This window comes from Oryzias latipes, chromosome 4, assembly GCF_002234675.1.
Source record: "Oryzias latipes chromosome 4, ASM223467v1".
Lineage (NCBI taxonomy): Eukaryota > Metazoa > Chordata > Actinopteri > Beloniformes > Adrianichthyidae > Oryzias > Oryzias latipes.
The window spans coordinates 30,693,804-30,715,673 of record NC_019862.2 but is presented as its reverse complement, the minus strand read 5'-3'; the positions used below and the strand labels follow the sequence as shown (position 1 = coordinate 30,715,673).

The 21,870-nt window shown below is 41.3% G+C and overlaps 2 protein-coding genes across 5 annotated transcripts; both read right to left on the bottom strand.

Moving 5' to 3' along the window:
- Positions 1-137: 137 nt before the first annotated feature.
- On the bottom strand, positions 138-11,732 carry LOC101159662 (excitatory amino acid transporter 1). 4 transcript variants are annotated; one of them, XM_020702738.2, is made up of 13 exons: positions 11,190-11,732; positions 11,020-11,078; positions 6,486-6,752; positions 6,272-6,409; positions 5,976-6,183; positions 5,143-5,185; positions 4,910-5,038; positions 4,633-4,817; positions 4,455-4,521; positions 4,288-4,352; positions 3,310-3,504; positions 2,925-3,059; positions 138-2,738 (listed from the first exon to the last, which is right to left on the bottom strand). In XM_020702738.2, the coding sequence occupies exons 3-13, from the start codon at positions 6,601-6,603 to the stop codon at positions 2,540-2,542; spliced, it is 1,482 nt and encodes a 493-aa protein (XP_020558397.1). In that variant the 5' UTR covers positions 6,604-6,752; positions 11,020-11,078; positions 11,190-11,732; the 3' UTR covers positions 138-2,539. The 4 variants fall into 4 exon arrangements, with proteins under 4 accessions (XP_020558397.1, XP_020558396.1, XP_011472837.1 ...); XM_020702737.2 differs by having other exon boundaries at positions 4,288-4,521; positions 4,633-4,814; positions 11,190-11,731; XM_011474535.3 differs by having other exon boundaries at positions 4,288-4,521; positions 11,190-11,729.
- A 2,626-nt stretch (positions 11,733-14,358) lies between these two features.
- Positions 14,359-19,822, bottom strand: tax1bp3 (Tax1 binding protein 3). The gene is made up of 4 exons (XM_004068361.3): positions 19,622-19,822; positions 18,083-18,202; positions 15,296-15,373; positions 14,359-15,194 (listed from the first exon to the last, which is right to left on the bottom strand). Exons 1-4 carry the CDS (start codon positions 19,658-19,660, stop codon positions 14,901-14,903), a joined length of 531 nt encoding a protein of 176 aa, XP_004068409.1. The 5' UTR covers positions 19,661-19,822; the 3' UTR covers positions 14,359-14,900.
- Positions 19,823-21,870: the final 2,048 nt, after the last annotated feature.

Sequence of the window (21,870 nt, the reverse complement as noted above, 5' to 3'; positions counted from 1 at the left end):
TGACACTGCCTTAAAAGATAGCACAGCACAATCTAAACAAAAAATGTAGAAGCTAACATGTTTGCATTTCTTTATGCAGGACAATTACCATTTTAATAAGTTCATGAAAGAGTAACTAACAGAAAAAAACAGAAACCTAAGTTTGTGTTGTTTTATTACAAAATGCAGGAAATGCAGGTAAACATTATTTTAAAATCATTAAGAATTGTCAAAATAAGAGTCGGTGCTCCTTGTGTGTTTAAAACGCACATTCACAGAATTAAAACAAAAAGTTCATAAAACATGTATTTTTTGCAGATTAAATGCAAAGTTTTAGCTGCTCTGTCAAGATAAAAAAGCTGAAAAGCCCTGACAACAGGATTCAATCAGATAAAATGTCACATACTTCCAAATCTTCAAGTAAGCTACTAAATAAAACATCATTACATCACATTTCTCAAAACATTTTCTGACCTTCAATGCACTTCTTAAACACAACCATAAAAACTTTATGCCTCACGATAAATATTTAGAATTGGAAAATTACAAAGTAATCTGCTGAATAATATTAGGAATATGGAATATAACTGTGGCAAAAAAGTTGAATCAAACAAGTAAAATATATAAATTTAACTTGTTTGAGATTTTGGAAACTTGCCTGTTAATTAACATACTGTTTAAACACAACACCATCAAATGTATATTAAATCACAACAATGTAGAAAGCACAATGTAAAATTAAGTTGTCTTTTTTTTTAAGATTTCCTGCATTTAACACTCAAGTACATTCAATGTTAAACGATACATTCAGTAAGAAAACCTGACCAGCACATAGCAAAAAACAAAACATTATTTATTTACATTCTGATTTATTTGTTACTATGGAAACTCAAAAACCCAGAAGAGAATAGAAATAGTGGTTTGTAAGGTAAATATGAAATGCAAAAAATTGATTTGAAGAGTCACCAGATACTGATGACTTGGATTGGTATCTTATTTTGAAATAATGTTTCTCTGTTGCTAATAAGAAAATGTTGTAAAAATGATTCTGTAAAGTTGACTGATTAAGTTTATCTTTTATAAACGATGTTTTGCGCCTTAAAGAAGAGAAATTCCACCTGACAACCACAAACCACAACTTTTCTGTAAACCTGTGTCCCATAAGACAAACCCGCGTGACTCAGAAAATAGATGATAAGCTCTTCATTTCTTGCTATTTTCGTGTCTCAGGTCACGTTTTAAAATGTTGTCAGCCAGCCAGATCAGACACAGTACTTGGGATAAAGCCTTAGTCACATTCACCTGTATGGGGGGGTTAACCCCAATGAATGTTGCAGGTTTTTGGGTTGTCTAGGCCCGTAGACAGTCGTAGACAGGTGCGACTGCATCGTTAACGGAGCGCAGGTGTGCCACCTCAAGGGACGTCATGAAAATGGAACGTACCATTGTTGAGCGTGTGGTAAGTGTATCATTGTCTCATGATGTATTTGTATGTGCATGTGAGAACCGTGAACTCATCATGTTAACAGCACTAACGGGCTTTCTTGCACAGTGTGCTGGATTTGGGAGGGGTTTCAAAAATGAAAAATCCATACGACATGCCTGCATCTTACCTAGTTCACCTTTATGTCTTGAATAAGTGTTCACTCCTCTGTCTCAGCAAGCGGTTTTCAAATTGTACGTCCCCTGAACAGGATTGTACAGGGCGTCACCCATAAACGCAGCTATGCCTAACGATACGTACACACCAGGCACGTGTTCTTCGCGTTCTTGTGTGTATTTTTAGCCAATGGTGTTTACACTAGACTCCTGTTATCCAATACTAGTGCATGTCCACCACCTACAGTTGAAAGAGGCGTGGTGTGAAATGTCAAAGCGGTGCAAATCTCAAAAATTTTGCTCCAGGTTTTGTCTTTCACCGATTTATTTTGATATATATGAAAGACTTGGTGTCATAGAATTCTGGCCGGGCACAAACTACAATTATTAATTTCTCCTCCATGATCACGTCCGTGAATTAAAATGTCACTACCAAATCCAGGTCCCTGAGTGATCAAAGTTCAACTGGTTTAACTTTTGAAGCGTTTTTTTTATGTACCTATCTGAAAACAGGCATTTACATAGACTTTTCACAGGAAGTGGTCACTTGAATGCGCATTTCCGAGCCCGGTGTACATTAGCCTTAAGTAGGGTGCGTTGGTTGGTTGTATGAAATCCCATTGGAGATTTAGAGATTCTCACACCGCCATTCACAAGCCTTTTGGGTGAGATTGCGATCATGCAGCCCACATGCTGCATTTTATTTTGAAAATCTTGTGGATTCTATTGCGATCTCTGCCCTCAACTTAAAGATTTCCCTTCTGTTTGTTCATATTTATACACGTGATTCTGCTGTGCTAGAGCCCTATTTACAGATATTTGAGCCACACTCTCCATCACATCTGTGTCTGGTATGTCTTTAAATAAAATAAAAAAAGACAACATAAAATAAGATGCCCATGAGTTTTCCTCTAAGACCCTGATGTTTTTGCGAGGATTTTCCAACACATGGTCTTTAGGTTTACATAGTGGTTTCACTGTTGATGTGGTTGATCGTGTCGTTTTCCTGGCATATCAGCTGGTAGGGCTTCTCGCTCGCCTCAAGTACTGAGTCGTGCATTTCAGCATCTTGATTTTGCAGCTCTTCACGAGACAGGTGCTCCACGATGCCAGCCCCCAGCGAGTCGCCCAGCACGTTGGTGGTTGTGCGCAAACGATCTCTGAAGCCATGAGGGGAAAAATAAGATAAAGAAAGACTTAGAGAGAGAAAATACACCTTTTTTTGAGAGACTTCCTGTCTTAGTTACACCATCAACCTGTGTTGCTGTCCGACCTCTGACCTGACTGAAGACATGTAAACCAGCTCCATCCCAAACCAATCCCCATCAAGATGACATTTAACTCACAGGAACCAATCCACAGCGATTATCAGCGTTATGTCCTCGGTGGGCAGTCCTACTGATGTCAACACGATCACCATGGTAACCAGGCCAGCCTGAGGGATGCCTGCTGCTCCGATGCTGGCAGCAGTTGCTGTGATACTGAGTAGGCGGTGAAAAGGATGGAGAGGAATATGAAGACATTTAATAAAAGGAAACAAACAAACAGCATATGGGCCTCATAGTGGGAATAGTGGAGTAATGAAACTATGCAAGAAACCATCACTTTTACTTCAGTGCAGAAAGCCTACTGTTGCTGTTTCACAAATCAGAGACATACAATAATTTTATTTTAAAATACAAAGTTACTGAATTATGATTTCCAATGCTCAAAAATGAAGTTTTGGATTACCTGATAGTGAGAATCTGCCCAAAGTTAAGATCCATGTCATTGACTTGAGCAATAAAAATGGCCGCCACAGCCTCGTAGAGGGCGGTGCCATCCATGTTGATGGTGGCGCCCACAGGAAGGACAAAACGTGTCACTCGTTTGTCCACATGGTTGTTCTCCTCAAGACAGCGGAAAGTGATTGGCAGGGTAGCAGAACTAGACGACAATGGGACAAACAAGCACGCCTTCAAGCAAAGTTTTGTTTCATGGAAAAACAGAAGAATAAATCTGTGAGGAAAAACTGATGTTTGGGTGTGAAATTGCATTGGAATTAAATTAAGGCCCATGACATAGAATTAGGTCACCCCTGAGGGATCATCCTGAGCAGTTCTGTGTCTCGACACCAATGTTTTGGGAAGATGTTACAGTCTATAGACCCCAATAGAGCCCTGCACTGTCAAACACAAACTGAACATATATCTCTCCCCATTTTCTGGCCCCAAGGCACCAGTAAACACCACACAATACAATGATGGAAGGATTGGAATCGACCTCTAAGTTGCTAATTCTTATCCAGCCACTCTTCAGAGAGGCCAATGGGTGAGTGGCAAATGTGTTTCAAGAAAGACCAGAAGTCAAGATGCTATGACTCAACTTCAAGCCAGCGTCATCAACCATCCAGCTTGCACGAGCATTACAGCTGCCGTCCCTGTTAGGTATTTCCATTCTGTAACTTTGACCCTTCGGTGGTAGAAATGCGTTTCGTTGGAGTGGAAACAAGCTTCATTTGCTTATTTTAGCTTGGTATACTGGGTGTTTGTTCTGTTGTGCCACTGGTCCCTGGAGGACGCCTTATAGAAAGGGCTCAAAGAGTTACTTGTTCAGGCACGACCCAGTCCATGAACAAGAACAGGTGAAGCTAAATTGGCCGTCGTGAAACTGTGAAATTAACCGTACATCTGTACAGTTGTTAAAAGGGAATAAAAAGATATTACTGACCTAGAAGAAGTCCCCAGAGCAGTGATGAGAGCTTGCAGCAACCCCCCAATGAAGCTGTAGGGGTTCTTCCGGGTCACCAGGAAGAAGAGTAGAGGCAGGACAAAGAGACCGTGGATGAACAGACCCACAATGACCGAAACCGTGTACATTCCCAACTGGCCACCCACTTCTGCCAGATCCTTCATCTCTACTATCTTCCCTGCAATCAGGAACATTATACCCACTGGAGCGTACCTGTCAAGTAAGGTGATTCATGAAAAATATGACCGCGCCACAAGACAAGCACTTAACTTCTTTTTTAATTTATCTTTGTTTGAGGAAAACATGTTAGGGTGTTTTTCTTACCATATGATGATGGCCACCAACCTCATGATGGCTTCATTCAAGCAGTCAAAGAAGTTCCTCAGAGCCTGGCCCTGCTGTTTCATGTTACCAATGACCAGACCGAAGCACATGGAGAAGACTACCAGACCCAGAGCGTTCACTCCACCTGAGGAGCCAGCCACAGGAACGGTCTCCTCCACCGTCTCCTTTGCAGAAAATCAAAGCAGTACACAAGTACCCATGAGTTTAAGTGTTGAGCTCAGAGCTGAGCAATCAGCCAAACAAGCCATCAGTTTACCTGCATGGTGTGCAACACCCTGCTGAAGTTCGCCCGCAGGTCATACTCCGTCACATTGAGAGAGTCGGTGAAATTCAGAGTCACTGTCACGTTTCTGGTGTAGACAGTCTTCTTATACACAGTTTTATACTACAAAAAACACAGTTAAATCAACACATGATTCAGGTTTGGAGTAAAGAAAAACGAGGGGAAAACTGAATCTGTTTCAATCAAAAAATTAATCAAACTTTTACCTGCTTAAAGCAAGCTTCTACCAGATTGGGAGGAAACATGTTCCTGGATGTGAAAAAAACAATTAAATGACGAACCACGGCAGGTTAGGAATTTTCCAACACGTATGATAACAATTTTATCTTTTAAAAGTTACCAGTCTTTCTAAAACAGATCAATAATTCAATTTGCAAATGTTACTAAAGCCTTAGTCACATGCACCTGTATGGGGGGGGGCGACCCATACAGGTGATGCAGGTTTTTGGGTTGTGCAGGTCCACTGAGGGTTGTAGAGAAGAGCGGCTGCATCTTAAGGGGAGGGCAGGTGTGGCTTGAGACTCGTACAGCCATCTCAAGGGAGGTCATGAAAATTGAACGTACCATTGTGGTAAATGTTGTAAGTGTATCGTGAAGTATTTGTAGCAATAATGGAAGTTGCATGCATGCGGGTGATGTGTCCTCACGCCGTACTCTGGTTGTTGGTGAGGTGCGAGTACCGCGCACGGTACGTTGGATGGCAACATAAAATACACTCTGGCTGATTTCCTCATTTCTAACAGTCAGGCTGTGCGCATTTATCACGTCAACAGTGGTAACAGGTTCTTTGCACAGTCCGCAGGATAATTCCCCTTGAGTGTTGTGAAAGTGTTCATTTGGACATGTCGCCCGCAGAAAACGTTTAAGAACATTTTCTTTTCACAGGCTTACAGAGTGGTCTATAACCTCGATATCTTGTACGAGCCACTTGCATGCCCTGCACACCCGTCCCCATTTTTCACCCGTAGACAGCGCGTATCCACCCTTTTGGGCAGTTGTTACTGAGGTGTTTGTTTGATGAAAGTTATTGGGTTTTTACCTAATGAGATCCAGAAAAGCATCAGCAGCCTGAACTGGTTCAATGTGTCCGCTTTTAGTCACGGGACTGTCCCTGCTGCCTTTCCCAGGCCGAATGATCACAACGATCACGATCCCAATGAACACGGCAACCAGCGTGGTGACCATGTAGTAGGCCACGGCTCGCGCGCCCATCTTACCCGACGCCTTGCTGTCCAAAGAGGAGATACCTGAGCCAGAGAGCCATGTCTTAGTGTTGGCATCAAGTCTGTTGTTTGTTTGATCACACTTTTCTATCCGTGCTGGTGAGGAGCAAACCTGTAACCAAACTTGAGACGATGAGAGGGAGGACGAGCATCTGCAGCATTCTCATCAGGAGCTCTCCAGGAAAAGCAAAGTATTTGATCTCCTTCAGGGAAAGATCGTGAGGACGAAGAGAAAAACCAAGGATCGCACCTGCAAACGGAGACAAACACACAAAAATCAAAGAAGAGACACGAGAGAAAACCATCACACTTCCTGTCACACTCACCTAAAGCGACGGCAGCAACAGTGAACAGAACAAACAGGTTCCTCTGGAAGAAGCCTCTCAGGCTGCTCCTGCTGAAGGAGGTGACCCGGTCCCTCACGCTGCTGGCTCTCTTCTCCATGACCCTGCGTAGACACCTCCTCAGATCTCCTCTGTTGGGCAGTGGAAGCTTCTCTGCATCCTCGTTCAGGATGAGACTTGCACTGTTGGGAGGCTTCTCGCTTATAATAAGCTCCAGAGCCTGGTCGAGAAGGCAGGTCTCATGGGAAACTACAGAGAAAATACAGAATTGGGCCTTTGGATTTGTTTATTTTAGCTCAGAAAGTTGTGAACTCAAGTAAAAGTAAAAGCAAAAGATTTAAAAGTCAAGCTCACTTTGACACTGATCATTGCTTTCATGGTTTTCTTTATGGTCTTTAAAGCATAAATTAGGGGTACAACGATTAATCTACTTAATTGATTAAATGATTTTTATTTCAACAATCCAACCAGATCAAGCTGTCTGATGACAAAATGATAGTTATGTTGGAAAATACCATGTGGAATGATACACGGTAGGTATCTTAACGTAGAGACGACCAAGTGCTTCAGTGGAAAGCACACATGTGATGTCATCAAAACAGATCAGTCCATCATTCCAGTCCAATGTGTGGACAGACTTTGAATAAAGTCATGTGACCATCCAGTGTCTAGACCAGGGGTCGGGAACCTTTTTGGCCAAGAGAGCCATAAACGTCACATATTTTGAAATGCAATTTCGAAAGAGCCATACAATAATGTAGTGTCTCTTTCCCACACTGAGGCACGGAGACTTAACCTCTTTTAAGGTTCTTAATTCTGGTTACTGCAGACCGCAACAAACGCCGTTCAATTAATTCAGCAACTCCTTAATCTCTCCCGCTGAGACAAGAGCGCTTCTCCCAACTTTATATTCCCCTGCTCCCGCTGCAGCCCTCCCATTTCCCTTATTTGGCCCATGGCTGAACACCATTGGTCCAAATTATCTAACAACAGGCTGAGCGACAGAACTGAGGGCCAATCAGATGCGTTAGTCACATGCACCTTCATGTTAAACTGAAAGTGTCCTTCATCCAGCTTTCCAAGATGGCTGAAAAAAGATCCTATAGTGTATTAAAGCAACAAGACGCTGCATTTCTGAAGCACAGCAGCAAACAGTTTTTCTAAGTTTCAATAGAAGCTAAACTCCAGAGCTTTTCTCCTCTTACCGCATGTATGGGAGCACGTTGGAATGCACAAATATGCGATCCAATCAGCAATGATCAAAAACACGCATGTCTGTGTCACGTTTCATCTGAAAGAGTAAGAGTCAATCTGTGTTCAGGCTCCATCAAAAAACAGAAATAAAGTGAAGCTTCTGGGAGTAAATTTGCCTAAATACTGTCAAATTGTCATGAATCGCGCCTTGGTTTTGTTTTGTTCTGCTTTTCTTGTACTTTGTTCTTGCAGATTAGCTGTGACTTCTTCCTGGGTCGGTCACAGCTGCCTGTAATCACTGATGAGGGTGTCTGTGTCGTTCTGCTGTGAACATTCAGCGTTTGGGAACTATTCCCTATTTCCTGCATCTGGGTTTGACTCTATTTACCTAACCTTAACAAAGAGGTTTTTTGTTTTTAATGACTTAGCTGTATGTTGATAAAAATCACTATAAATTGGATCAAGTTTGTGTTTTCAAGTTCCTATTTGTTTAGCGGGATTCTCCACAATGCTGTAATTCAGATGGCAGCTCCATCAGTCATTTTTACTCTAAATTGTAAATACATTTATAGTTTAAATATATTCATCACATAATGACATTTCTGAAAAATCCCTTCTCCGATCAGGCGTGCCCACCATCTGTATGGGTTTCACCTGTTATTACTTAATTCCATATGATCATTGCTGGGAATAAAATACTTCGATGATCGCAAACATGTCAACAGAATTTAACAAAACGCGGAAAAACTAGGAGAAGCTGCATTTCCAGAAGAAAATGCAGGGTTCAATGCTACATTGCGTTATGAAAAAGTAACTTAAAGGGTAAGAATTGGCACAAAAAAATAAATAAAGAAAGAAATGATCAAATTTGACAGTAAAAAAAAGGAAAACAGCACAATAACAAAAAAATATGTTTCTGAAAAATGCCAGAGCCAGCAAGCTTCTGCACCAAGGATTCAGATGTATTTCAATGGAGGCAAACATCCTGGAATATCTTGAAAAGTTCCAGGATTTAAAGGACTAAAAGTCATAGCTGGAAAAAGCTGAAAGAGCTGAACATTTGAATAGTTGAACGGTTAAAATAGATGAAACATTGTAGAAGGAGTTAAGTGCAAAAAGTGGATGAAGATACAATAATAAAGAAAGAGAAACAGGAAAACAATGGGTTAAAGGCTTCAACCAATTAAAGCACAAAGTCAGAAACAAAACAGTAGGAGGAAAGCAGAGTTTCTGTCTGTTATAATGACACCTCAGACATCCAGAAAGGCTTCATTACTTCTGTGTTGCTTCATATCAAACAAATCACACACATCATTAGCTCTGATGCACGCATTCCAGTCCCCATAGATTTATAAGAACTGCTACACAAAACCCAGAACAGTTGTGTTTCTTACTCACCACTCATGTTGGTCAGTCTGTGTCAAACAGCTCAGGTAACACCACCTGTGCACTCTGGAGCTTTGGGACGCTGTGTGCATGAGCCCTCTGAGCTGAGTGACATGAAAAGGTCTCTCCTGGGGTCTGACCTTCTCACACCACAAACACACTCATCGACTCGCCCTCGCTCCACAACATGCAGCAGCTTTTGCTCCACAGTCACAGTTTGGTGGTTAAAAAACAAAAAAAAAGGCTCGCAGAATGTTTGGGCTCCAAAACCTGTACTAGTTCAAAGCTTTAACGGACTTTGCACCAAACATTTACATTGATTTAACACAAGGATCCATCATCAGATTTCAGTTTACTGTCTCAACAGTCACTCGGTGAAATCTCTAAGTGTGCCTGCTGTGCCGCTTTGAAAGAGCAGCACAATGGCTTTTAAGCTCAAAAGGTTTCCATTTTGCTGTAAAAGACTGCAAAGTTGTTTTCAAATAGTAATAACAGCAGAAAGCAGTGGATGCAGTTTATTTTTTCTCCAGGACAGATCGTTACAGTGCTGAGTGATGCAGGAAAGACGTTGGATACTTCAGATTGTATAAACAAAATTTTTGGTGCAAGTTTTTGTTTTACAAAAATTCTGAACATTTTTAGGAATAATTCTAAAGGAAGAAAATAATTGTTCCTTTAATACTTTAATTCATCCAAAAGTGTTTATTTTTTTCAAAACTGAAAATCTTTGGTGTCATCAAAGCAAATGAAATCCTCCAAATCTAATTTAGCTTTATTCTTGGCAAACCACTCAAGAAAAAAACAACAAATCAATATTTATTAAAACTGAATAGAAGCAAAATGTCGTTCAGCATCGTCTTTACATCCGTTATTCAAGTTGCAGCAATTATTAACTTTTGGTTGCAATTATGCTAATTCAATTATGTACATTTTGTGCATTTTCCACGCATGAAATGTCGGTCTTTCGTGATACATGCGTGATATACATGATTAATACATTTATCTTGCATTCATCATTCGTCGATGTGCGCAGATGTCCGTCCAGCGTTTCGGCTGACGGGGGTTTTACATGAATTCGAATAAAGTTCAATAAAAACTTTTGGTCGGTTGAGAATTACGCCATTTTGTTTGTATTTTACGTCGTTTATACGCAATTGTTACTTAACCATACGCAGTTGTGGTTGATTTTTGCAAATGGATACACAAATTTGTGTCTTTCCACGACCGTTCCACGTTTGTCTAACAGATTTTTCACGCATGAACCACCGATGTATAACTTTTGTGTGGCGTATTCGGCGCACATGTCACGTTAAAAGTACGTAATTGACGTACGAATCACTGATAAATTGCATATAAACAGCACAATAATCACGCACGATTCATGCATGATTGGCATGTTGTGTGGCTTTTGCGTTGATTTATGCGTTCTGTGGGTGTTTATTCATACTTCTTCCGTGGTTTTAACGTGGTTCATTCGTGATACATCTGTGAACATTTCACGTAAAAGGCCACAACTTTTCTCCCTTTTTCCACGTAAATTCACAAATGACCAATTTTCATCCGTGCAATAAGCGCAAAATGTACGTAGTGGCTGTGAGAGACGACCTCAACAACAGAATAAAGTGACAGGAGAACGTTGAGCAATGAAGACTTTCTGTTTTTATTACAACTGATGACTTTCAGCACACTAATAACAACCAATCCTGTTTCATCCACTTCTAGCTGGATTCTGGGGCAGATTTTCTTCTCTGCTCAACAAAAAAAATACCTTTATCCTGCATTTTGCTGCCAACTGTGAAATAATTGATGGAAGAAACATCCTGAACTGACACAGGCGACCAAAAGAGCAGCTACAGTTCTTGAACAGACACAAAGAAAAAGTACACAAAAGTGTCATAAACCGGTTTGAAGGAAGGAGGGTGAAGGAATCAGTTACCCTGGTTTGGTCTCCACAGAGGATTCTTCTGTTCCAACCTGTTGTTCTTCTGGAATCAGCTGCAAAACACAGAAGGACACGTCACCAACACATCTCCACAACTTCCTCATCCATCACACCTGAGGAAAACCCTGAGTTCAGACACAGAAGGACAACGCTCTCCGCCTTACGCTCTGTCCATTCTTTCTTCACCACTGTCCTTCAGGATCTCCGATCATCCTCATCCCGCTTTACGAGGCGCGATGAGCTTCGCTTCCTGTGAGGAGGAGCTCCTGGGAGCTGAGCGTGGGAGGAGGAGAGGTTAAGGATGCTTGGGGAGAGAGAATGATTATCAAGACAGCCCACCTGCTGCCCGTCTGCAGGAAAACTGGAGTAGAAAAACACGGATGACAGGATTTAATAACCAGGTAAACTATTGAATGACATCTATATTATTTTTTTAAAAAAACTCAATTTGACTGAACACGGTAAAGACTGATGTGATTCGGCTTAGATGAAAGCTGTGATACAAACCCAGAGCACTGATTGCTATGACAACGTGCTTCTGCTTGTTGTGGAGCGGTGGGAAGCTGGTAAATCTGTGACCCCGCTGGCATCCAGCTGCCCAGCTTCCACTCCGACGCCCACAAACGTGACGTTAACGTGCACGAACACGCGCATGAGTGAAGGTCCAACAGACCACGAGCTTACGAGCCAGCAGATCCTCAGTAAAAAAAAAGAAAAGAAACTTCTGCCAAACAAAGCAAATTCCAGGTTTCTCACATCAACCCAGAAAGGATCAAACAGATTTATTGAAGTTATGTTGGAAATTTGGTGATGTTTTTATGACAATAAACCTGAATGGCAGTCTCTGTTCTCTGAAGATTGAATTATTGTGTCATTTTTTTGTGTGTGGTTGCTTTCAAGACAATCTGTCAGGTGTCGGGGTCGCCCACCTGCCTGAGGATCGGGTCTCACGTACCTGTTCTGCATCCAAGCAGACAGCCTTCGTTAGTCCATCACGCCCTCCTGCCTTTGTCTGCTTCTCTTTGGAGGAATTCACCGATCGCTGCTGAAGCCAAGCCAAGCCAAGCCAAGCCAAGCCAAGCCAAGCCAAGCCTCATCAAGACACTTAACGCCAAGTCACTTCTGGCTACGCTAAACCATCTCTAGTCTCATCAAGCCAAGTCACATCAGATCTTCTGGCTTCTTCCCCTCTACGCCATCAAAGGACTTCTCTGGACCTTCTGCCCATCTCTTCACCGGATCTGCCATCCACATTTCTACGTTCAATAAACTGCTCTACTTCTAACTGAATCCCTGTCTGCTTTTGGGTCCAGCTAATTACAAACTTGACACAAAATCCCCCTTAATTTTATAACAATAAAAAGACACAGACTAAAGAAATTGCCACGACCATAAATCCGTTACGTTTTGCCGCTGCTTTCAGGAATCAATAAACTTTGCTGTTCCAGCTTCAGACCTGAACTGCTGAGGAAGTTGGAAAGCTCAACTCTTATTTCGTTGTTTTTTTCATGAAGCAAAGGATCTGTAGATTCAACACAGGATTCGTGTTGTGTTAAATTCAGCTCAAAACTGCATTTCTGAGTAGTTCTTTCTTCTAGTCGGTTTGAATCAGGAGCAGATGAAAAAATGCTGTTTGTAAAAGATCGTATTTGTGACATAAAAAATACGCTGGGCGGGGCCACCTTCTCCCTGCTCCGCTCCATTCTGATGCATCCACCGTCAGACAAGCGGATCCGTGAATGTCTTTGTTCACGGACGGCTGGATGGATCTGATATTGATCGTCATTTTTGTTGCACTGATAGCGATGTTGGGTTGGGGGTGTGAGGGGCTGTCAACTAGCGGGAGAGTTTGTGAACAGAGACCTCTCAGCCACGGGGAGGGGAAGAGGGGGCTGGATTGCTCTGTGCCAATGGTCAACAACCCAGAGTGGACTTTTTAATGAACTCCCGCCGCTCTGCAGAGAGTATGTCCTAGAAAACAACCGTTTTTTGAGGGGATTTGGGCTAAAAACGGCCTTGAAAAGAGATCAAAAGGTGATGGGAGTGGGACTTTTGCGTTTCCGTGTCTGTTTATGTTAGATGTCAGCCCTGTTGGACCTCCCTGACTGTCACGCTCTTCATTAGGAGGGACTTAAACGCAGCACAGAGGGCACAGCAGGTTCTTTGTGTTGACCATGGACTGGATGTGAGGCAAAGCTCCATCCTTTGGTTCCAGAGTCTGGTGTAGGACCAGAGTGCTGGGAACAGATTGCATCACCATGGAAACCCTGCCATAACGTGGGAGGCATGGATCATGTATGAAGAACACAGAACGTGCAATTATTCACCCGCCTCGGGAGGAAAGAACGTTTCTGTTGCTCTTTCGTGTGAAGAAATTGTGTTTGGGTTTTTTTTCCTCTCAGCAAACAGTTCTGGTGTGAGCCCCCACCCCACGTAAACGTATCACTGTATGCATAAATAAGCACCTATTAAACCGTTTTCATCATGTTCATGGCACTTTAGGGGTTCGGAGACCAACTTTAAGTTAACCAAACGGCCACACGCGGCGCATCTCCGTCCATTAGTCACCCAGCAACCTGCATGGTGGAGGTGATGCGGCATTGTTAAACGCAAACTCAAGTTTTGTTTGTGCAACCGCATTTTTGTCCAACAACATCATACTACAGAGTGCGGTTAAGTGGAATGGAGCGTGCTTCCCCTGTGCCACACGCACACACATGCACACACAAAGACGCACACATGCACACACAAAGACACACACATGCACACACCAAGACACACTCACACTCATCAATTATTCCTCAAAGGGGGGATTTTAGCTCAGCGTCGCTCTAAGTCAAGCCTCTCCCATGATGTGATTATTAAATGTTCGAAAGTGGATTTGGAGCTGCGGGTTTGGAGGCAGAAAGTGACTCTAAAGGACGTCGCCTTTTCTCAGAGCTCATCGAAATTAAACAAACCTGCAACATTATATTTGAAATCAATTAATTGGATCTTCCAGGCGTTTCATACGGTGTACAGCTTCTTCAGAGTTTGCGTTGAGGATGCGTGTTCAGAAGATGAAGGGATTTCCAAATCCCAGAAGGTCATGGAATAGATTATTCCCCTTTAAATGTCAGCTGATCATTTCATAACCGCCAGCATGAAGCAGAGAGGGAGAACCTGCAGAAATGACTCCACGGAATCACTTCTGCGGGAAGGAGCAGCTTTTTGGTGAGTTCGGTTCTCTGGAGGCACAAACATGAGACCCGACCCCTCCACCGCAGGTCGACGCGCTGCCCCCGAACACAACCCAACGACCTCTGAACCCAGCAAAAGGTCCAGAAACGAGTCTTGATTTTCAGCTCGGTTTATTTGAATAAATCCATATGACAAAGAAGAACAAGAATTGCAGAAAACAAATCAACCATTTGATTGTTTTTCTTGAAGCTTTTTTTACATTCAGATTTTATAGAAGTTTTCAAACAAAAAAAAAAATCGGATTTTTTTTTTAACAAAGTAGAACAGCAATGGCCACTCCTGAGACCTCACAGAACAAACAGAATATAACAACAGTTTTGTTTAAAGCTAAAAAATATGATTGATACAAAATTAGAAACATTATTTAGTAGTTTTACCCATAAAAAAGTAGTAAATATTGATGCCTTGAAGTAAAGTTTAACAGGAAAACACAGAAATGTTGTTCAGCCTTTGGTCAAATGTTTCAGATTCCTTCTCCGTTGCATTTTATTGCCAGCTTCTGCAATAAAACACTACATTATTATTATTACAGTGTTGATGAACCTGAAAAGTTTTCTTTGAAGTGTTTATCAAAAATTAGTGTTTCATAAACGGTTGATGTAGAAGATTATTCTGAAAAGGTTTGTTGGAGTTTGTTAGTTGAAGGTCATCTTTCTTTCATCCCATTTTTCCCCCGTTGAACAGAACTGAAAGAGCGTCTGATCTGACTGCGGTTTGGCTCCGTCACCACCAAGCGGCCGCAGCGCAGTCGTGTCTGCCGTACCAAACGGGCTCGGTGCTGGGCTCGGTCCGGGTCTGCTCATGGACTGCTTCACCGCCTCCTCCAGGGTCTTCCTGGTGACCAGCAGCCGGACCACGTGCTCGTTCTTCTTGGTCAGTTTTTTCCGAGCCTGGTCATGAGTCACGACGGTCATATCCCAACCGTTCACCTGCCAAAACAAAACCAGCCCTTCATCATCATCATCATCATCGGGGCCTGCTTGGCAGGACGGTGGTACACAGCGCCATCCTGTGGAAACAAACTGCAGACCTGCATGATTTTGTCGCCTATCTTTAAGCCCGCCACATCTGCCGGTCCTCCTGGTGAGACCCGGGTCACATAGATGCCCTGTGAACAACACAAAGAAAAACACTTTTAGTATTTTCTATCATTGAAGCTGAACGACAGACGTTTTCAGGACAACAACATGGTTTGTGTTCATCGTTTAGATCATCTCCTGTGGCTTTTATTTTTGAAAAGATGCTCCTGAAACCAGTGTAGAGAAGCGGCCGCCGTGCCGCTTAATGATCTTCCAAATCATATTCAGAGTTTTATTTCAACTTTCCTTTAACCAGATAACTCAATTGAAAATGGATTTGCATTTATTAAGACCTGAACATCATTAAAAAAAAAAATCTGTTATTTTCATTTCCTGCAGTGATGCTGCAGATTGTCGACTATAGCAGTGTTTTCAACCTGTGTGCTGCAGCACACTAGTGTGAGTGGGACATTGCCCTCATTCACTAATCTAAAAACATTTCCATCTCCAGGATATCAGTTCTGTGTTCATCCACACAGGCCCTGATAAAACACTGAGAAGTTAGGAATATGAAAGATCATAAAATACTTTTTCTGTTTATTTGATTCTATTAAAGACATTTTGATAAGAATGACGGTGCCGTGATTTAGCTGCAGCTAAAGCTCTGTTTTCTGAAAAGTCCCGCCCCTTTAACTGTCTCCACCAATCATTCTTGGAGGCTTAATCACATGTCATCAGTCTGACCAATCAGAAGTGGTTAAAGTCTTCACTTCCTTGTTCTGATTCTGCTCATAAAGTCTCTCAGTTCCAACAAAAATACCAGCTAAAGCTCGTCTTTAGCGGTGTAGCTTTCCACAGAATCCAGTGTCAGACCGTGGAACAAGTGAACAAAACAATGAAGCTCAGAGAAGAGAGTCTGTCTGCGTTCGGCGGCTGTTTGCACTACATCTCCCATGATGCATTGGGTTAAAGTGACAGCGTCTCAGCGCTACAATGAGTCTTCCTTTGACGTCCTGAAACCACAACAAACACACATCAAACAGTTTTTAAATCTTCTAACTTAACTTTTACTACATCTTTTAGAAAAAACAGCTGCAACTTCCAGCTTTTTCTGCCACAATTATCACAAAAATGCATGTGAGATTGTGAAGGAGCTGTAGATCAATACAGACTATGAGTTCATTTCTGGATGCTGGTGTGCCGCGGTATTTTTGTAAAAGTTGTTTTTTTTTTTTTTTTTTTTAACTTGTCCTGTCCAACAGCTGGGCAGACAGATGAGAGCTGAGGGCCTCTTGTGTTGGACATATTTTACTTTAACAAGAGGGGTTATTAATCTTCTTAATCTTTTGTAATTGAGGCCAAACTTTATTAATTTCAATCATGTCTGAAAATCTTTGGTGTTGGACCGGACGGAAAAGGAAAGAGGGGAAGAAGAGAGAGGGACGTTAGAGAGAGGGGGGGAGGGGGGTGGGTAAGAGGGTGATATTAGGAGGGGAAGGGGGGTAAGACCATGAAGCAGCATAAAGCAACAAGTTTACTGGTTGTTAATCATTATGGTAAGATTCAAATGCAGTAAAAAAAGGGCGGGGCCCGTCCACACACACACTCAAATGTTATAAACACACCTGCTAGCTGCAAAAATGTCCACCTGTCGACATGTACACAAAACAGATAGTGTTCACACACGCATACTTATGCCTTAAAACCAACTAGTGTTAAATATTTCAGTCATTCAATCATGCAAACTGTTAGTGCAAAGGTGAGCTAACACCAGTGCTCAGGTGAGTGTTTATGTTCTTCTAAAATGGATGGTGGAACGTGAAAAGAAGGAGGGAGAGTGCCCAGCCATCCCCACCCCAATACCCCCACCGCAGCAGCAGCGGCAGCCGGAATCCCCCCAACGCCACACGGGAACCGGCAGGGAACAACCGCCGCCCGGGCGACCAAGCCCGCCACCCAGGCCAGGGCCAGCAGGGCCGCCGCAAGGCCCCCAGAGCCAGAGAGCAGGGAGGCACGGAGGGAAAGAGAGCGCCGCCCCAGCCCAACCAGGAGAGCAGCCCCCCCGCCGCGCCGGGAGAACCCAACGCAGGGCCCCACCGGAGAAGGAGATTTTTGTAAAGGTTAGTGTGCCGTGGCTCAAAAAAGGTTTGAGAACACTGGACTAAAGTGACGATCAAATTTTTGGAGAAACAAAAAAAACTTGTAACTGTCCAAAAGTTACTTTAACACCTAAAGTGACGTTTTCTTCCAAAATAAGAGCACCTGCCATAAATAAGACCATCATTAGGGACTAAACTGTACTTTTTCTAAAGTTTTGCCTGTAAGACGATAACATCATTACATTTTTTAAACCAGTGAGGTCATAGTGGGATTATATTAGAATTAAGGAGTGTTGAAATATTTGGGATTACCTGTGCAGGCAGCCTGAGAGTTTGATCAGTTACAACAATTCCAGGCCTCGAGGGCCGGTGTGTCTGCATGATTTCCAGACAGTCTTGCTCTACTCATGGCTGATTACCTGGTTCAGGTGTGTCCAGCCAATCAGAACACGCCAGAGCAGGGTGTGTTGGGAAACATGCGACCCTCAGTGCCCACCTCTGAGTTACAACATGAGCGCGGCGACGAGCCGAGGCCCGTCTGTCATCGACGGCTCGCCACAGAAACATTCCTCTGGAAACTCCTCAGGAATTACATCAACTTTTTCACATCACGCCTGAATCTGCTATCAAGGATTCTTTTCATTCTACAGCAACAGAAGTCGGAAAAGGTCCCTTTTCCTGTAGATCCACTTTTCTTACTTTATCTGCTTTGTCATCAGAAAACGGGTTCTGTCCCGGATCCTGGTCGATTCCTCCTCCGATGCAGAAGCCAAGAACCAGGTTTGGTCCTTGAGACAACTTCTGGATCTCGATTCTTTCCTGTTTAAAGGAAACCGGGAATAGTTGGAAACTCATTCATCTCCATTTGGGTGAATGACTGACATTTAGAGCCAAAAGTTAAAGAAAAAAAAAAAAAAAAGATCTGTTTCCAGATTCAGAAAACAAAAACATCAACATATGTCACTAAAAAGCCTCTATCTTTAAAAATATTAATGAAACAAATAAAGGTTAAAAAATATTCTAAACTGAGTATTCAACAAAATTAGAATTCAAGAAACTTTATTTTATTTTTCTTCAACACACTTTCAAAATCAGAAATATATGAATCCTTGATTAAAACTTCGTTTTGGTTTTTAATTAAAATTGTGATTATATTTTTCAATAAAATCCACTGAGTTTCAAGGATCTTCCACCATTTTTCATCTGAATACCTGAAACTTTTTGTCCGTCTAGTAAAACAATAAATAGATTTTTATTTTATTTTATTAAATAATATTCCATATTTGGTCAGAAACAGACTGAAGATGATGATGAACAGACACTCGCCCTTTTTGCATTGTAATAAAATCTGCCCTGTTTTTTTTCGTATTAGAATTAATAGATTTCTGCTAAAGATAAAAGAAAAGAAAAAAAGGGTTTTTTTGCTGCTCTTTTCTAGTAAAATCTTCATCACGGCCCTGATGATGTCATTTTACCCAGTGGTGAATTTATATTTTTAAATCCTTGATAAAACGTTTTTCTTTGTTCTTTATTATTACTTTTGTTTCTTCACAAGATTGTAAACTCTGAATTTGATACTTAGACTAAAAGGTCGTCTTATTTTACAAACTAAGTGGACAATAAAGTTTTCCATATTTTGAAATCTGTCCCCGTAAAATCCACCGTGTCGTGAAACGTTCACGTACATCCAGGACATTCGCCTCTCCACCCCTTCATGACAGCTGGGACGTGATTTACAATAAATAAAAATAAAAATAAATCCTACGCACAGATGAAACTTCGGCTCAGTTCCCGCTTCCGCGAATTTTCCTGTTTTTGATGCGTTTTGGGAAAATGTATTTTTCACAAAACAAACAAAACAAACTTTTAGAATCCCCCATGAGGCATTTGCGGACCGGGAACACTGATTCACATTCCGTCCAGGTTAACGCCCTTTCTAAAGAAAATCAATCCGACTTCATATTTAAACTTATTTAGTTACTTTGGTAACTTACTTTTTATATATAAAATAAGAATCCATTAAATATTAGTTTTACTGTGCGCCACGTAATTTAAAAGTGACTAATTATTGAAACATAAACACCAGATTTCTTGGTCCAATTCTACTAGAAGGTCATATTTAGATGACTAAAACGGTTCTACGTGACATGACATTAGCTTAATGTACGCATCGGTATCCACTTTAGCGAAAGTCCCAAACAATAGAGAGGCGTTCAATGAATCAGTCCGTCTTCTCACCACAACAGCGGTCACAGGTTGTCCCGGGACGAACGACATCGTCAGTCTGTTGTTCACCAAAAGCAAAGGATGAAGCAGCAAATGCGGACGAAGAATCAAAAAAAAAAGCCGGTTTTCCTCCGCGGGACAACTTTTCTTGAAAGCTCCCTGCGTGAGTTTCTCGCAGGCCTCGACACGAAAACTAACGGCCTCCGTGATGAGGTCACTCCCACCACGAGCTGCCGGGGTTGTTCGTTTCTTTTACTTGGGGCTGCCAAGACGGGCGGGGTTTGATGGGCTGACCGTCGCGCTTTTGAATTTCCAATTTTTATTTATTTATTTATTAGTCTGTCCATTCTTTTCTATTGTGTTTATTTTTATTTATTTATTTTTTCAATAAACTTTATTGAAAATATACAGGATCATAACACAAATGAGTCAACTTTAAAATACACCGATAGAAAAATAAGTAACAAAAACAAAATAGGCCAGGGGAACATAAAGGCAAAAAAAAGAACAACAAAAAAACAAAAAAAACATTTTTTGTATTTTTGTATAAACAAGAGTAGTAAAAGCAGTAAGTTGCTATTCTGTACATTTAAAAAAATATCACAAGTTCTTCCAACTTTGGTGTTAAGAAGATTTTATAATTATTGGTTTAACCCAATCATAAAAAGCTTGAATAAGGACCTTTTGTAGAAAATTTTCACTTATAAATATGACATTTGACTAGAATTATTAAAATATTAATTAAGTAGTTTTCCTTTTCTAGTGAATTTTTAACCAAACAAAATATCTTTGTATACCAGATCACATTTTTTATACATTTAACATCGTATAAAGGAGGTGAAGTCTTTCCAAAAAGCTGCTGTTTGGGGGCATTTCCAGAATAGATGTATGATTGTTTCAGCGTCTAATTTACAAAAGGAGCCGCTTCTATCAATGTCTATGTGTAGTTAGGATTTGGCTGCAGCATCTGTGAAGAAGATTAAAGCAAAAGTCCCAAAGGTTTATTTGAAATAAAATATTTGGAGGACAAAGTCCAAACTTTCTTCCACTCAATGTCTGAGGCAAATTTTCTCCAATAGTGGGTCACATGTGGTGCAGTTGTAATATCCTTCTGAAACCGGGATCTTATTTTTTTATTTGTTGAAGGTCTCGTAGTAAAGCAGGAATTACAAAAATTGGTTTCAAACAAAGAAACTTAACGTGAGGGTAATACATGGGTGTACAAGACCTTTAAATAACATTTTAAGTCCTTCAGGAATAGCATCCATGACTCTTGCTAATTCTTTGGAGGTAACTGGAATATTATGAGCAGTTAAAAATTGATTGTAGGATATTAAACACCCTCTTGAGTCAAATAGTTGATTTACATATTGTTTATTATTTTTTAAACCAGTAAGGGAAGAATAAAGATGTATTTTTGTATAAAATATTAGTGTTATTCCAGAAATGAAAGCTGTGAGGAGAAAAGGCATGTTTATAGATTAGAGACCAGGCCAGAAGCATTTGCTTCAGAAAATGTGCTAATTTAATGGGAAACTTTTGAATGTTATAATTAGACTGGAGGAGAACAGGGAGGCCACCGAGTTTAGAAAAGAAATAGTTTGGAATAAAATTCCACAAGGAATCTGGGTTAGTAAGGAATTTTTGGATGCAGTTGATCTTAAAGGTGTCATCTAAGGTGGTGAGATCTAAGACGTCAAGCCTTGTTGTGTTCAAAACCACTTTATCTTTGATGTGGTGACTTTTATTTTCCCAGGTGAATTTGTGTTGACATTGAGAGCAAGTGCTGGATCTGTCAACCTGGAGATTCCTTCCGCTCTGGATAATAAAGTTCTTCCTCTTAAAGTGATGTGAAGAAGTGAACAATTTAACTTCATAAGCGTCGACTGAATCAGAAGAGGAGCATTTTCTGGGCCTGAGACGACATTACAACAAATTCATTTGACTTTCAGGCTTTTATTTTGACAGTTTTACACCCGGTATGCAAAAGGATGTCGGCCAGATGGATGATGTTAGAATAGTTTGTGTTTTCGTTTTGTAATTATTGTAGTATTTAGGTAAATGACAGAGTCTTGCGACAAGCTGGCAACCTGTTCAGGGTGTACCCCCCCCCCCCCCCCTTGCCCAGGTCAGACTCTGCGACCCCGTGACCCCGAAGGGGATACAGTAAGTAAACGGTTGGATGGATACGATTTGGGTTTCATACACATCTTGATAGTAATTGTATAGTTTTTCCCTCAATAAGCTAAAATTTTGCTGCC

Excerpts from the sequence above, each read along its gene's own strand:
- LOC101159662 (XM_023954573.1), bottom strand. The coding sequence starts at position 6,603 with ATGGAGAAGAGAGCCAGCAGCGTGAGGGACCGGGTCACCTCCTTCAGC. Across the intron at positions 6,184-6,271 it reads CGTCTCAAGTTTGGTTACAG|GTATCTCCTCTTTGGACAGC; the intron begins GTTTGCTCCTCA and ends TCTCTGGCTCAG. Across the intron at positions 5,039-5,142 it reads TAGAAGCTTGCTTTAAGCAG|TATAAAACTGTGTATAAGAA; the intron begins GTAAAAGTTTGA and ends TGTTTTTTGTAG.
- tax1bp3 (XM_004068361.3), bottom strand. The coding sequence starts at position 19,660 with ATGTCGTTCGTCCCGGGACAACCTGTGACCGCTGTTGTG. Across the intron at positions 15,374-18,082 it reads CTGATGACAAAGCAGATAAA|GGCATCTATGTGACCCGGGT; the intron begins GTAAGAAAAGTG and ends TGTTGTTCACAG. Across the intron at positions 15,195-15,295 it reads TAGGCGACAAAATCATGCAG|GTGAACGGTTGGGATATGAC; the intron begins GTCTGCAGTTTG and ends TTGTTTTGGCAG.